This window comes from Petromyzon marinus, chromosome 1, assembly GCF_048934315.1.
Source record: "Petromyzon marinus isolate PM22_M1 ecotype Great Lakes invasive population chromosome 1, UKy_Petmar_22M1.pri1.0, whole genome shotgun sequence".
In the NCBI taxonomy this organism is placed as follows: Eukaryota; Metazoa; Chordata; class Hyperoartia; order Petromyzontiformes; family Petromyzontidae; genus Petromyzon; species Petromyzon marinus.
In genome coordinates, this window is record NC_133667.1 from 14,145,352 (window position 1) to 14,161,911 (window position 16,560).

The following is a 16,560-nucleotide window of genomic DNA, read 5'->3' on the forward strand; positions in this document are numbered from 1 at the left end:
CGTCAGCTACGGGGGGAGATCGCCCAATTTCCCGGCCGTGGGAAACCATGAAGCTTGATCCCATTAGGGGCTTCTGGATAAAAACCCGTCGGCCAGGTGACCTCCCCTCCCGGCTCTACGTGGGGTGTGCGTTCGTGCAGGGAGGGGAGGGGGGGTTGTCACCTCCCGGTGGTGGTGTCACGGCGGTGGGTACGGCCCCCGATGGAGCTGCTCCGCTGCGGCGGCACCACATACTGTCTGTTCTGGATGACCACAGTCGCACACCTGAGGGTTTTTAATTTTTCATTTGTACATCAGGAATCTGCATCTAGGCGAAGAACCCCCGAGGCCAGCCCAGGACATGCTGGCGGCACGATGTTGCTCGGCTGGCCTGGGATTGCCTGGGAATTACCCTGGAAGAGCGAGAGTCCGTCGCCAAGGAAAGAGAGTTCTGGACCGCCCTACTCGATATGATACCGCCGCAACCCTCACCAGAACAAGCGGATTGAGAAACTAACTAACAATATCTGCATCTGCGTTTTAGGGTCGACCAAAACCGGGGGATCATCTGCGTTGGGTCTTTCACAAGGTGTTTGCAAGTTCTTATGAACTCCAGCTTTCCAAGCTTCATCAAGGTTGAATTCACATTGTTGAAGGTTAAGCGAATGGGTCCTAAAGGGCTATGGAAAACCCCTGGATACACCTTAAATGTCCCCTGCATTGCAGAATTATATTTCATCTGCAAATGGAACGGTCTCGTTACCTGTGTGGAAGTTGATCTTGTTAATTATAATTCTAAGTTGTATTATTCGTTTTACAAGTTGCAGTCATTAAGGTATGCCTTGAACAAAATTCAACAGCCAAAATGATATTATTTGATGTCATGTCTTTTATTCAACAAAACCGCATAGTCGTATGCCTTACACAACACCGTGAAAAATGTCCACAGTAACACATTTCATCATTACAGCTGATATCCCGCACCTCCGATTAGCACAGTTAGCTACATACGGTGCGAAAGAAGTTCAACATACATACATATCCAATGTGGGTCTGCCGCAAGCGAGCTTTCATCCCGGTAATGCAAGCTGGCCGGGTGGCTCACAAGTCCGGGTATTGAGCCGGTACCATAGAACCTGGGTTCGAATCTGGGATTAATCAGGCCGTGATTAAAACGGGTTCTCAACTGGAGTGAGATGGTCTCAGTCTAGCCACCAATAGCTGTACATTTAAAAAACCCCATCACTTAAAATTAGATTCTGCACTTAATTTGGCCAAATGTAATTCTGAAAATTAAAATGTTTCACTAAGTGGAAACATGGTTGGGAAAAGCACTACCACCTTACCCTCTACTGTGTGCACCATAGGCCACGAGGATGGATTTGATCTGCTCAAGTAGGCCCTTCTTTGGCACAAAGGGTTGCACTTCTATGTGAGAGTTCTGAATGGATTATTTGCTTCATGACCTGATACTGATAGCACAATTATTGAAAATCAGAATATGTATTTATACTGGAGGAATTCGATAAGCTAGCTCCTTTTCACAGATGTTCAGAATCAGAATCAGAAAGGGTTTTATTCGTGATGAAAGTTTGCACAGACAAGGAATTTACTTTGGCAGGAAGGTGCATACATTCAACATATAGGAATCTTAAATCTTAAATAAGTGGTATACAAGTCTAACTATACTAAAGGTACAAAGTCTAACTAACACTAAGGGGCTAAAGTATGTAAAATTTTGAATAAATATTGAATATAAAGTAGCTATAAGATACAATCTAAAAATAAAAAAATACAAATAGGGTAACATAGTGTAAATATGGCAAGGTGTCATTTTGTAGATAAAATGTTAAAGTCAGTGTAAGCCCTTGGCCTTGTTGAAGAGGCCAGCAGCGGATGGGAAGAAACTGTTTTTGTGGCGTGAGGTTTTGGTCCTGATGGACCGCAGCTTTCTGCCGGAGGGGAGTAGCTGAAACAGAGAGTGTCCAGGGTGGGAGGAATCGGCAACAATCATCCTCGCTCGCCTCATGGTCCTCGAGGTGTGCATGTCCTCGAGGGTTGGTAGATTGCAAGCAATCACCTTCTCAGCAGTGTGGATGATACGCTTTAGTCTGCTCTTGTCCTTGGCAGTGGCAGCAGTGTACCAGACGGTTATGGAGGAGGTGAGGATGGATTCAATGATTGCTGTATAGAAGTGCATCATCATTGTTTTTGGCAGGTTGAATTTCTTCAGCTGCCGTAGGAAGTACATCCTCTGTTGAGCTCTCTTGGTGAGGGAGCTGATGTTCAGTTCCCACTTGAGGTCCTGGGAGAGAATAGTGCCCAGGAAGCGGAAGGACTCTACAGTTTTGACTGGGGAGTCGCACAGGGTGATGGGGGTGAGTGGGGCTGTATTCTTCCTGAAGTCCACAACCATCTCCACTGTCTTTAGAGCATTTAGCTCTAAGTTGTTTTGGCTACACCAGGTCACCAGGTTGTCAGCTTCCCACCTATAGTCAGACTAATCCCCACCAGAGATCAGCCCAATGAGGGTGGTGTCGTCCGCAAATTTCAAGAGTTTGACGGACAGATGATTAGAGGTGCAGCTGTTGGTGTACAGGGAGAAGAGCAGTGGGGAAAGGACGCAGCCCTGAGGAGTTCCGGTGCTGATGGACCTGGAGTCAGAGACTTGTGTTCCCAGCTTAACGCACTGCTTCCTATCAGACAGGAAGTCTGTGATCCACCTGCAGGTGGAGTCGGGCACGTTTAGCTGGAAGAGCTTGTCCTGAAGCAGGGCAGGGATGATGGTGTTGAAGGCAGAGCTGAAGTCCACAAACAGGATCCTGGCGTAGGATGCTGGGGAGTCCAGATGCTGTAGGGTGAAGTGGAGGGCCATGTTAACTGCGTCGTCCACAGACCTGTTGGCTCTGTAGGCAAACTGAAGGGGGTCCAGGAGAGGGTCTGTGATGGCTTTGAGGTGTGCCAGGACCAGGCGCTCAAAAGACTTCATTACCACAGAGGTAAGGGCGACCAGTCTATAATCATTTAGTCCTGTTGGCCTTAGCTTTTTGGGCACAGGGATGATGGTGGAGGACTTGAGATAGGCTGGTACATGGCATGTCTCCAGGGAGGTGTTAAAGATGTTGGTGAACACCGGAGACAGCTGGTCAGCGCAGTGCCTGAGGGTGGCTGGAGAGACAGAGTCCGGCCCAGCTGCTTTGCGTGGGTTCTGCCTCTTGAAAAGTCTATTAACTTCTCCCTCCTGAAAGGAGAGAGTCGTCTCTGTAGTAGGGGTGGGGGATGGGGCCTCTTTGGTGGGAAGAGGTAGTTCAGGACAGTCCAATTGTCTTTCAAATCTGCAGTAGAACTCGTTCAGTTCGTTGCCCAGGCAAGAGTCGTTAGTGGTGTGGGGGGCTCTGGGCTTGTAGTTGGTGATCTGCCTGAGCCCTCTCCAGACAGAAGCAGAGTCGTTAGCAGAGAACTGGTGTTTTAGTCTCTCTGAGTAGTCGTTTAGCCTCTGTCACCGCCTTGCTAAACTTGTTTTTCGACTCCTTGAATCTGTCTCTATCCCCACTCCTAAACGCTTCCTCCTTCTCCAACCTCAATCTTCTGAGCTTTATTCTTTGGTTCTTTCGGTAAAGTCACGTAGAAATAGAAAATAAATTACATAATATCATACGACGTTTCGATTGCAAAGCAAGCAATCATCATCAGGTACAAATGAAAGAGAAACAAACCTAGTGAACTTAGAAATATAATGCAACACAGCGCAGAAAGTCGGCTGACACAGCAGTCAACACTCTACCTGGTTGATTACGTCCAAGAGACAGAACCGGAGACACATACACAGACACACAAGCGGAAAGAGTTAACACAGAGACACAGAGAGAGAGACACACGCATGGGCACACAGAGAAACAACGTCTCTGTGTCGAGGCCTTAAATAGCTAGAGAGGGGTTACAGAGAGAGGGGGGGGGGGGTTAGAAGAATTAGCATGTCAATGGGAGATCCCACAATGAGAGCTCCACCGCCAACGCTGAGGGGAGACAGAGACGGAGGCAACACTAAATCAAACTAACTTAGTAAAATTTGTAAATGTAATGTAATGCGACACAGAGTCGGTCAACACACAATCAACACATGGCCTGGTCGATTACGCCACTCCAAAGATTGCTCAATTAGAAGTTAAGTGTGAAATTTGGGAGAGAGACAAGGCACAGACATGGAGACACAAAGACAGACACACAAGCAGAGAGAGACAACAACGAGACAGAGAGAGAGGAAAAACAGAGCTTTGCTGAGAACCAGGACTTGTTGTTGTTGAAGTTCACCCTGGTACGTGTTGGTATACAGCAGTCCTCACAGAAGCTGACGTACGACGTCACAGCCTCTGTGAGTTAATCCAGACTATTGGTAGCAGTCGTGAACATATCCCAGTCAGTACAGTCCAAGCACGCCCGCAAATCCTCCACAGCCTCACTGGTCCACTGTTTAGATGTCCTCACAGCAGGTTTACATAGCTTTAGTTTCTGCCTGTATGCAGGAATCAGGTGGACCATGGCATGGTCAGAGTGTCCCAGTGCTGCTCGGGGGACGGCGTGGTAGGCTCTACTGACTGTAGTGTAGCAGTGATCCAGAGTGTTCCCTTCTCTGGTAGAGCATTTAATGAATTGTATGTATTTGGGAAGTTCGTGGCTGAGATTACCTTTGTTAAAGTCGCCAAGTACGATAATCAGCGAATCTGGATTTGCTCGCTCCACACTCAGAATCTGGTCGGCGAGCATGCGTTGGGCCTCTTTAACCTGAGGACCCGGCGGCAAGTAAACTCCGACCAAAATGAGCGACGCGAACTTGCGAGCCAAGTAGAAAGGTTTACAGTTTATAAAAAATGATTCAAGGAGCAGAGAACAATGTTGCAGAATCACTGTGACATCTACACACCAGCCACTGTTAATGTAAAAACAAATACCACCGCCTTTCGTCTTGCCGGAGAGTGCTATGTCACGATCCGATCTTACAAGATGGAATGCTGCCAGTTGTAGCGCAGTGTCCGGAATCAAATCACACAGCCATGTCTCCGTGAAGCACAAAACAGAAGATGAAAGAAAGTCTCTGTTTTTCACCATCAGTAGCTGAAGTTCGTCCATTTTGTTGCACAGTGCAGAATTATTGTACGTTGGAGAGGAAAAAGCTCGGAAGCACTGTTCGGATACCGCGTCTGCGTAGCTGTACGAGAGCCCCCGACCGTTTACCCCTTGGGCGGCGTTTCGCTGCTTGAGCAAAGCCTAGTAGTTTTTACAGATGTCCAGTAGCACAAATCAATTATGCACAAATCAACAATCGTATTTCTTGTACCACTATTTCTGCTCAAGGCTTGTGCGTGCGCTGGTGACCTTTTAAGTGATGACTTCGCGAAAAGCTGCTGTTGCAAATATCGCAACGGTAGGGCTTCTGCCCCGTGTGCGTGCGCTCGTGGACCTTCAGATTGCAAGACTGCGCAAAGGACCGGTTGCACATCTTGCAGCGGAACGGCTTCTCTCCCGTGTGTATGCGATGGTGATACTTAAGAAGTGAGAGCCACGCAAAGCTCTTCTTGCACACCATGCACTCGTATGGCTTGTTCACCAAGTTAACATTCCCGTTCGCTTCCAGCGACCTTAACGTGTCCAGCTGGTTAACTGATCGGTCGGCCTCTTCAACAGCAGGATCCTGCCGACTGCTAGGCAAATCCTCAATGGCGTTTGGTGGTTCTTGTCGCCCGTGATAGTGTTCAGTTTTTGCAGAATTATTATACGTACGTATTTCACTTCCAGTCCTCTGCCGATTGTGATACTGCTGCAGCCGTGAACACGAAGCAACTTTTTCGGAGTTTGCGAAGTTCAGTCCCATCCCTTGTAGTGAAACCACGTCTTGCACGATGAACCCCGAATTTTCTTCAATGCCACTAGCACCTGTGTGGGGGAAAACAATACCAAAAAATGTGTTACTAACAGAGCAGCATCAGAAATTGGGATTCTGAGAAAGGAAGGCATAAGAAGGCTGTAAAGTGTTGAGATGTGGGTTTTGATGTCAAATGGATTAATTAAATTGAGTGGAATGAAAGGAGTTACACAGTTGGAACAACCCACAAAAGAAAATATAAACGGATTGGGCACATTCTCTGAGAAGAAAGCTTGATGAAATAGTAAATAGGTCCTCAAAGGATGTTGGGTGTATGTCAAGAGCCTTAACAAGAAAGATGCAGCTTGGATTTACAGAAAGGCGGTGGCAACTGTACAGAGAGGCGAAGACATTTCATAATTGGACATGATTGAGGGGGTATGAGCCAAGGACCTCTGATTATCACGGTTGGCTACGTACTGTGCGAAAGAAGTTCAACGTCCATACATACAGGACAAAAACACGAAAACAAAGCAGTAAACTCTGCAATTAAAGTTCACCATCTGCAGCAAATGTTTGATTTATTTTAGAATGTACCCAGCGTCATTTACACTCGACCGGATACCATGACTTGTCCAATTCTCGACTTGGTCGATTTTGAAAGTGATTCCAAGCAGTGGGTTTCCAGCCGTGCATCCACCATGTCTTTATTCTCTGATTTAATTTCGTTGCGATTATTAAAAAAAAAACTGCCACTTCAATAACCGATTAAAAAACACATTATATATTTTTTATAAATCAGTTTTCTTTAAGTCTAACGTATATTACCTGTTATGTTACATGGATCCAAAACACGGAAGATGGATAAAATAGAAAAGCTGAAAAGTACAAAATTAAGTATGGAGAGAAGAAGATAGACAAAGAGATAGGAAGATGAAGATATGGATCAGATAACTTATGGCAATAATGGGAGTCATATTCAGTTTAACACGTATGCTTTCGCAACCAATGTTATCCGTAAGAGGTATTTTTGGGTTAGATCTTGGAAATTTACAATGTGTCGTTAAACCCGCCACCACCCGACACAGCCATTTTGTAAGATTTGTCCCATAAACAAAACGTGCCAATTCATTACTAGTTCAGCACACCGGTGTGTTGGAGAGTAAAGCCACATTGACAATTCTGGTAACTACAACTGACTTCATCAGGCGATAGCCAGAAACGTGGAGAATTCCTCCTGTTTCGAGTAATATTTACTGTAAAAAAGAATGGGCTTGGGCAGTACACTCTGCTAAAGCGTATAAGGGCCGGTGGTCGAGGCTAAAAAGAGTGGCAGCCAAAGCAGGCAACACGTCCGATATGATGCCCACCATGGAGATGCAGCGATGAAATCATCTCGTGTGCAGGAGTTTGATAGACTTTCATCGCGAGACTCTGAGAGATGGCGATGACTTTCGAAAACCTTAACCCATCGGTGGATTGATCATGGCTGATGGTGATGATGAAGAGCTAGAAACATATCTGTGATATGACTGCAAATATTGGAAACATTGTTCAAACGTGGGCTCTATAATTCGGCTTTACCTTCAAGGGCCTCTGTCTTAATTGTAGATGATTCATCCACAGCGTTCGAATCTCCCATGTCTGGAATCAATTCCTCGCCATCCTCGTCTGCATAAAATCACAATGTATCAGCAGCTTTATTTTCCAAAACGAAGAATTTCTTCATATACTAATGCCAGACTGACATCAAATAATGAACATATAGTTGTGTTGCTAAATCCTCACATAACATACAGTAAAACCTGTAGTAAGCTGAAATTTGGGGTAAGCCAGGCTACTTGAATAATCACTGATGTATGTTGAACTTCTTTCGCACCTTATGTAGCACCGTACGTAGCTCACCGTGCTAATCGTAGGTGCAGGACAACAAAATAAACCGTATAAAATATACAGTATAAGCAAAACAACACTGTTATGCTAGCGTGGTAAGAAATGGTGTGCATAAGTTCACTCGTAATTCTAAAGCTGGGTTCTTGTCTGGTGTATGGAATTCGGTGAATCCATTCACTTGGAACCCCTCGTGCTTAGCCAGGTGTTTTCTTTTTTTTCTTCCCAACTTTGATTTTACATTCATATTGCAAATAAACAAAATAAATTCAAGCCTGTCAGAAATTCTCTTCAACCTTCCACAACCAGTAAACCTTAAGCCTTCCACCTCTGTTTTAAGGTGACGTTGACTCCGGTTAAACGGTTAAACTGTACCTAGTGATGTTATTTTGCATTACACTGTAAAAAATGTACTCGTAAATAGTTATTTGAATATATTAGATGTTAATTTAGTGTAAATATCATTCAAATGTAGTCCTTAAGTATTATTTTATTATTTGCATAATTCCAGACATCCCCCATAACTAAAAAGGTCCTGCTAATTACTCTGATTTTGAGAGGATCTACTACTATATAAGGATTGAGATATTACGACCAACTGCATGCTTTAAATAAAAATTTCACGTGTTTAATAAGTTCAGCGAATAGGATACAAGTTTACCATTCAGTGTGTAATCGTCAATTTCATTCATCACACTGTTCTCAGGGGAGACGACCGGTTTGGCTGAAGGGCAGCCAACAGCGCACATTCCGGTGTTATCAATGTCTCCCAGCCTCTGCACGGACAACAGCAGCTCCCGGCTCAAGCCGCTGAACAGCGCGAGCAGCACGTCCACCAGGCCTCCCAGGGTCACGTCGCCAGGGGAGGAAGCGGTGGCGTCGTCCCAGCACGGCGTCCCGGCGTCGTGGTGCTCGGCATCCTGCAGGGCCTTCACCACCTGCCGTAGCACGGCGTAGAAGCCGAAGGGCAGGCGGTCGCGCGCCGTGGCAAGCAGCTCGGCCCGCACGAGGCCGTCCCTGACGCAGGCGCGCAGGACCCCGTAGTCCCGGATGCCCAGCTCCGAGTCCATGGCCCGGGCCACCTCCGCGTTCACGCCCTGCGCCTCCAGCCATGCCGGGAAGTCCCCGCTCGACTCCAGCACCGGGGTGGCCACTGCACACGCCATCCTGATGGGACATGGTTAATATTCAGGTTTTATCTAAAAAATATTGTAAAACTGTTATTTATATATCTAAATTAATTAAAAAAATACATATTTCCTCTGCCTAAAAATCAAAATTTGCAATCAATTTCTCAGTTCTGATATTCTCCCTTCGACCTCCAAACTTGCAGCTGTCACAATCCACCCTTCCTATCCAAGGTCCTCGAATGACCTTTTCATTGCCGACTCAACCAGAATTCTAGTGTTGCTAGATTTCACTTCAGCCTTTGACACTATCGATCACGACTTCTTCATTAATAATAATTTCATTTTATATATCGTCATTCATGCAATTGCATCCCACAACGATGCACATCAATTATCCAGTTCCGTATACAGATACCACGGATAATGATTGATCACTTGGCATGCATCACAGGGGGTCCGAGGGACTGCTATCCCTTAGTTCAGGTGTTATCTTACTAATTGGGAACCGTTCGAATCCATGGGAGATTTGAAATCTTCCTCCAGTGCCGTATCATTTGGGGTTTCTCAGGGATATGTTTTTGGCCCTCCTCTGTTTTGTATGTATATGGTCCCACTGGGTCATCTGCCCCTACATCTCAGCATAAAGTTTTAATTGTTGTGCGACGACACCCAAATGTACTTGTACACGAAGTCCAATCTCCCTTCATCTGCCTCTATGCTCACTTTGGCGCTGGCTTCCATCAAAAGTTGGACGCAGCAAAAAAACTTCCTCAAATTGGTTTAACACGTAGCAGCATTTCGCGACCAATATTATTTCATAATAAAAGGTGTTTGGGTTAGATCGCGTCAGTATAAATGTGTCGTTAACCTGCCACCACCCGACAAAGCCAACAATTAAGGTTTATCACGTGAACAACATGTGCCAATCAGTTACTACATCAGCCCACTGGGTGTGCTGGAGAGTAAATCCACAACATTTACAATTTGAGTACTGTGACGTTTCGCTGGTAATTACAGCATCATCGGGCGATATCGGCAGAATTTGTGCTGGATGTAATAATTATGCTGGATGTAATTACTCAAATTGTTAATGTTGTGGATTTACTCTCCAACACACCATGTGGGCTGAAGTAGTAACTAATTGGCACAAATCTGGCTGTCGCCTGATGAAGCTAGTTGTAATTACTGGCTAAACGTTTCGAATTGTAAATGTTGTGGCTTAGCTCTTCAACACACCGGTGTGCTGTACTAGTGACGAATTGTCATGTTCTGTTTACGTGACACCCCTTACTAGTTGGCTGTGTCGGGTGGTGGTGGGTTTTTACGACACATTTATATGTTAACGCGATCTAACCCCAAAAAAACCTATATTATATCACGTTTTGTTTCCTCCAATTCAACGCGGTTAAAACGGAGGCGATATTAGATCATCATTTCCCCCAACAAACTTCAAAAAGCTGCTCGATTCAACAATACCACGGATAGCCAGGTCATCGGTTCGGCACAGGAAATCAGAAATCTAGGGGTCATATGTGGTCCCACACTGCCCTTCGAGGCTCATATTAAAGAGATCACAAATGCTTAATTTTTCAATCTTGGGAATGTCTCCCGTATCTGATCCCTTCTATCTGCTTTAGATGCAAAGCAGGTGGCCAATGCCTTAATTTCAACTTGCATCGACTACTGGTGCTTAACTATCTGAAGCATTGCTCAGAATGCGGCTGCAAGGGTGCTTATCAGAGCGCCTTCAGATCACATTACACCCCTGTTGGTGTCTCTGCGCTGGCTTCCAGTTTCACGTAGAATTCAGTTTAAAATCCTATTGCTAACATACAAAGCTCTGAAACAACCTTGCCCCCAGCCTAATTGGGCATCTGTGCAAAATAGCTTTATAGCTCATGAGATTCCTCCGGTATATTCTGACCTCAGAGATATGCTGTACTCATACATCCCCCTCAAGGTCTCGAAAGATCTGGGGATGCAAATCTTCTCTGCGTTCCCAGGTCATACAGGCTTATTTTGGTGATGGGCGACCGAGATTTTTCCCGTGTGGCCCCAAGGCTCTGGAACTCTCTTCCACGCGATCTCAGGATCTCTGAGTCAGTGGAAACTTTTAAAACACGTTGTAAAACTATGCAAAGGTGCACCAGGGTGGCGAGATGTTAACTCCCTTGCCTGGGCATACAGGAGGTCGTGGGATTGATCCCGACTCTGACACCTGTATTTATAGGGTGTTTGCATGTTTTCCCCGTAGTTGAGTGGATTTTTCTCCGGGTCCTCTGCGTTTAGACTATTTTTGCTGCTATAAAATTTCCACGTGATAAGCCACTTCGTTGAGCTATCATTTGTGACCAGGCTGATTCTGAAAAAGAGCTATATAGGGGCCGTCCATAAATGACGTCACGCGATTTTGGACGATTTTTTACCCCCCCCCCCCAACTTCGTCACACGGCGTCACAAAAAGTCAGAACCCCCCCTCAAATATGACGTCACAAAGCTCTGCCCTCCCCCCCCAAAACCATATTTCCATTTTGAAAATAAAACATGCTTCAAATCGCTTTAAACTATTGTCATTGTAGTGCGTATTTAATGTGGCGCTACACTCTGATGTTGTAGGAGAAAAAAATTATTACAAAGTCTATTTAATTAAGTAGAAAGTGTTGCCTATATTTATGTAAAGTTGGGCATTTTCATGTGATGTCAAATTTCTCAACCCCACCCCCCCCTTGTCACACATCGTCACAAATGTCTGACCCCCCCCCCCCCCCAGGTGCGTGACGTCATTTATGGACGGCCCCTTAACACCAACGTTACACCATTGCGGGAGCACATTACACCCGGGTCCTCTCATCTCTTCATTGGCTACCGGTCAAATTTCGAGTGGATATTAAGATACTGCTATTAACAGGCGTTAAAAGGGCTCGCCACCACAAGTTACTTGCATGAACTAATACATTTATATATTCTACCAAGGTCCTTACGATATTCTCATCTCCAACTGCTCAGCACTCCCAGGTCTCTAGGTTTGCATTCTTTTGGCGATTGGGCTTTTTGTTAGCGTGGCACCCCAAGCTATTGAACGCTTTTCCACTTGAAATCAGGGGCAATCAGAGTCGGTAGATAGATTTAAGTCTGCTTTGAAAACCCCATCTCTTTAAAGTGGCCTTCCCTCTCTCGTCTGGTCGGTTGCCCCTGGTTCTGTTTTTGGTTCCTGGTTTCCATGCAATGCGAATTGGGATCCGAGGATGGAATGGCGCAATAATACATTTGAATAAATATTATCATCATCTTCTTATCTCTGCCAGTCTTTGTTTTAATGTCCTATGAGACGCAGGCATACAACGCTGTACTGAACACGCGTGTTACTATAAACAACATGGGTAGTTGGCGGCTTTCAAACAAAGTCACTCACCTGAAGCAGCCTCAAAGTACGAATGTTGTTTGCGCTTGAATTAAGGGTTGAAAATGTTAGGAAAAGAGGGAGATGACAAACTATTAGGGGCCGTCCATAAATGACGTCATGCACCTAGGGGGTGGGGGTCAGATATTTGTGACGATGTGTGACGATGGGGGGGGGGGGGGTGAGAAATGTGACGTCACGTCATAATGCGCAACTTTAAATAAATATAGACAACACGTTCTAATTAATTAAATAGACTTTAAAATAAATGTTTTATCCTACATCAGAGTGCAGCGCCACATTAAATACGCACTACAATTACAATAGTTTAAAGAGATTTGAAGCATGTTTTTTTTCGGGGGGGGGGGTGGCAGAGCTTTGTGACGTCATATTTAAAGGGGGGGCCTGACTTTTTGTGAGGCCGTGTGATGAAGGGGGGGGGGGTCAAAAATCGTCAAAAATCGCATGACGTCATTTATGGACGGCCCCTTAACACCTCATTGAGATCAATCGCCGACGAGCACATTGCGAGTTATGTTTACCAAGATCGTGTCGCTGATGATGGCGATTCTGTTCTTGCTGTTGTCGTTGATATCGATCGATGTCGCTGATGATGACACCGATTATGATGTTGTTGTAGTTGACGATGTTGCCGTAGATGATGATGTTGTAGTTGATGGTGCTGTAGCAGATAATGCTGTTGCAGTTGATGGTGCTGTAGAGAGATGTTGCAGTTGATGGTGCTGTAGATGATGATGTTGTAGTTTATGTTGCTGTAGATGATGATGTTGATGGCGCTGTCGATGATGATGTTGTAGTTGATGGTGCTGTAGCAGATAATGCTGTTGTAGTTGATGTTGCTGTAGAGAGATGTTGCAGTTGATGGTGCTGTAGATGATGACGTTGATGCTGTTGTAGTTGATGGTGCTGGAATGGTAATGTTGTAGTTGATGTTACTGTAGCTGATGATGATGATACTGATGATGCTTTAGTTGATGTTACTGTAGTTGATGATGATGATACTGATGATCTTGTAGTTGATGGTGCTGGAGATGATGTTGTAGTTGCTGTACCTGATGATACTGATGATGATGATGTCGCAGTTGTTGGTGCTGTCGCTGCTGTTGTTACCGGTGGCACTCGTACAGCAGTGCACTGCCCCTTTAAACCTAGGGACCGCGAAGATTTGACCAAAACCTGAGCCCGCTGAAGTTTGATCAAACAAATCCAGAATATGCCAGATCTAAAAAACTAAGCGGGTGTTCATCCTGGATAGTCATTGGTAGGGCGATCACAGTACATACAATTCGTGATCTGATCCCATCTGTGAAGGATGTGATCCCTGACATGCAATACCCCGGCGTCTACAAACTACATAAAATTCGTGATCTGATCCCATCTGTGAAGGATGTGATCCCTGACATGTAATACCCCGGCGTCTACAAACTATGCTGTGTCTGCGGCAGTAGTTACATCAGGGAAACTAAGCGACATGTCCTTGTCCGTGTTCGTGAACACAAGGAAGATCTGAAACACGGTAGGACCAATACCTCGGCCGTGGCTGATCATTGTTTTAATGTGGTGGGCTCACATGAAATTGATTTCTCTAAGACGAAGGTACTTTGCAAACCCACTGGCTATCAACAAAGATTCGTTCATGGAGCCATCCATATATACAGACACAGACACAATTTCAACCGAGAAGATGGGTACACACTTAGCAATCATTGGAAGGTCGTTATCAACCAGTTTAAGTCATAACTGGCTGTGATGTTCCCATCCTGCCACCTTCCGATGTTAGTTGTTATTTTTGGCTCTCCGATTTTACATTAACAGGTTAAATTTCTCACACTAATAGAGCCATCTCCGCACGTCGACCTCGACGTAGCGGTGGCTCTGCAATCTCACATTAACATGCTAATCTCTCACATTAACATAGCCACCTCAGTGCGCTCGCCGTGGAGGCCGCTCACCGATCTTACATTACCATGCAAATTGTTACCTGGCAGCCCTTCAATTGGTGGAAATCCACCGCCAATCGCGGTCGCCGTCCCATCACTTACATTAACATTAGCTGCCCCACCCATGCTGCTGACATTTGGGCTACGCCCACTTTAAACCTTTGTAAACAGTTTTCCTTTAGAAGCTAACCCCCTTTTCCTGATGACGACCGCTTGTGTTACGTTCGAAACGTCATAGTTTTTTTCTTTGAACCTATCTACGTGACTTTACCAAAAGGATGTTTTTTACTTAATTTGCGCTATTTCAATAATTTTAGAATTATTGTGATCTTAAAATGAATATGTACATATGCATATTTATTTTTACAAGAATAACATTAATCTAGGTAAAAACGTGTTTTTCAATGCAGACACTTTTAGGTGCACTTAAAAGTAGAAGATACATTATTTTGATCCAAACATTTTTCAAATTTGACATGCTCAATAAACGTGGGTGGTCTCCTTTCGATGTTTAATTTTCTTAATGCAAGGCACCCACTTTTCTTTAGTACATCAAATTTGATTAATTCTGTGGTCAAATTAATGTATGCAAATAAAACTAGTTTTTTACCTTAACATTTTTTTTGACATGGAAATCAGACGAATATATTAAGATATGCTATATGCCAAGGCGTGTCCTTAAATGTCTTTGCACAAAAATGCATTTTGCAGAACTAAACGTTTATTCGTCAAAGAGAGCGCTTGTGGGGGCTGATGCCCCCCCCACTCCCCACTATGTGGGGGCCGATCCCCCCCTCCCTCACCACGAGCGGGGGGGAGGAGTCGCCACGTCTACTTGGTGGGGGCTGATGCCCCCCCCCCTTCACTCCCCATTAGGTGGGGGCCGACCTCCTCCTCGCGCGTCCTAACCGCGTGGATTATGTAATTGTTTGACTAGCCGCTGTGTGGGGTTTAATGAATAATTTCCACTCAGCCGTTGTGTCAACAAGGCGACCGCTCCCGTGCGGTCCGGATATTAATAAATTAATCGGCGCTCGCGCGCGCCCCCCACCCACCCACTCACGCGTGTCTCACAGCTAACACCGCGGTGCACGCACAGACACTAGTGACACTAGAGCGTGTCTCACCGTTAACACGGCGGTGCACGCACAGACACTAGTGACACTAGAGCGTGTCTCACCGTTAACACTGCGGTGCGCGCATAGACACGCGCCGGCGCGGGCAGCCGTTTATATTTTAATATGCGCGCGCGTCACATCCACACTGATTTATAGTCACCCACACACCGTCGTACGCCAATCGCTGTCCCACCGCTCTTCACACGCACACATGCACCACGTCAGTCTGTGCTAAGATTTATTTCCCGGAGCGAATAGGGGACCCCTGTTTATGGTCCCCTTCAGCCAGTACCCTTCGGACAGCGCCTAACCTCCTATCACCTAGCCGTCGCAGAGTGCGTTTACCCTCCAAGCTCGAGCTGACTGCGAGCTGGGCTGACTTGCCCCCCCCCCCGTACCTACTCACCTCTTCAGCTGCACGATGGGGGTTGGGGAAGATGCCCGCCTCGGAGACTTTGCCTGGGCAATCGTTTTCAGCTGCACCCTGCAGGCGTCTCACGGACGCTGAGGGCGGCTGGTATTCTCTCCCACTCCAGAAGAACTCTGATCCAATTTGCCCTCCTTCCCCCCTTATGTTCCCAAAGCCTGTTAACCCCCGGGTCATGTGACATCATCCTGCGCATCCAATCGAATCCTCTTTGTGGACGTTTTGAGCGCTCTGACCGTTGGGGGGGGGGGGGGGGGGGGTCGCGTCATCCCGCCCTTCCCATTGTCTCTGTACCTGCGTTCCCCGCGATTGACTCACCGATAATCCCCTCGCTCCCTCCAACTTAAATCAACTCTTATCTGCCTAGGGGCTTTTCCCTCCCACCCCACTGTTTACACTGCTGCTGGGTGCTGGCCTTGAGGTCCCACCCCCCCCCCCCCCCCCCCGTTGTGTATGCTTCATATCGGCTGGTTTGTAAAGCTCTATGCCCCCTTTTTGGGGGAGCGACTATGGAATCCGGTCTGGGGGGCTCAGCCAATTTCCTGGTCCGGGGAAACCGTGGACGTCCCTGTCAATGGGGTCCTCGGGTGAAAACCCATCGCACCAGGTGATCCCTCCTCGAGACCCTACGGGGGTGCATGTGTGTTTAATAAGGCGTGTGTGCGTTCGTGGGGGGGGGGGGGGTGCAAGGTGAGGGTAGCGCCGGCCGAGCTGCTCCGCTGCGGTGGCACCACACGGTCTCTTGCATTTGCGTGCACGTTGATCTTGTTGATTTGTATTATGGTTGTCGCGTTA

At 46.3% G+C, this 16,560-nt stretch overlaps 1 protein-coding gene across 4 annotated transcripts; it reads right to left on the reverse strand.

Moving 5' to 3' along the window:
* Window positions 1-1,536: 1,536 nt before the first annotated feature.
* On the reverse strand, window positions 1,537-13,453 carry LOC116942959 (uncharacterized). 4 transcript variants are annotated; one of them, XM_076069675.1, is made up of 5 exons: window positions 13,333-13,452; window positions 12,802-12,974; window positions 8,391-8,896; window positions 7,424-7,510; window positions 1,537-5,910 (listed from the first exon to the last, which is right to left on the reverse strand). In XM_076069675.1, the coding sequence occupies exons 3-5, from the start codon at window positions 8,893-8,895 to the stop codon at window positions 5,327-5,329; spliced, it is 1,176 nt and encodes a 391-aa protein (XP_075925790.1). In that variant the 5' UTR covers window position 8,896; window positions 12,802-12,974; window positions 13,333-13,452; the 3' UTR covers window positions 1,537-5,326. The 4 variants fall into 4 exon arrangements, with proteins under 4 accessions (XP_075925790.1, XP_075925819.1, XP_032811372.2 ...); XM_076069704.1 differs by lacking the exon at window positions 12,802-12,974 and having other exon boundaries at window positions 13,333-13,453; XM_032955481.2 differs by having other exon boundaries at window positions 12,802-13,449.
* Window positions 13,454-16,560: the final 3,107 nt, after the last annotated feature.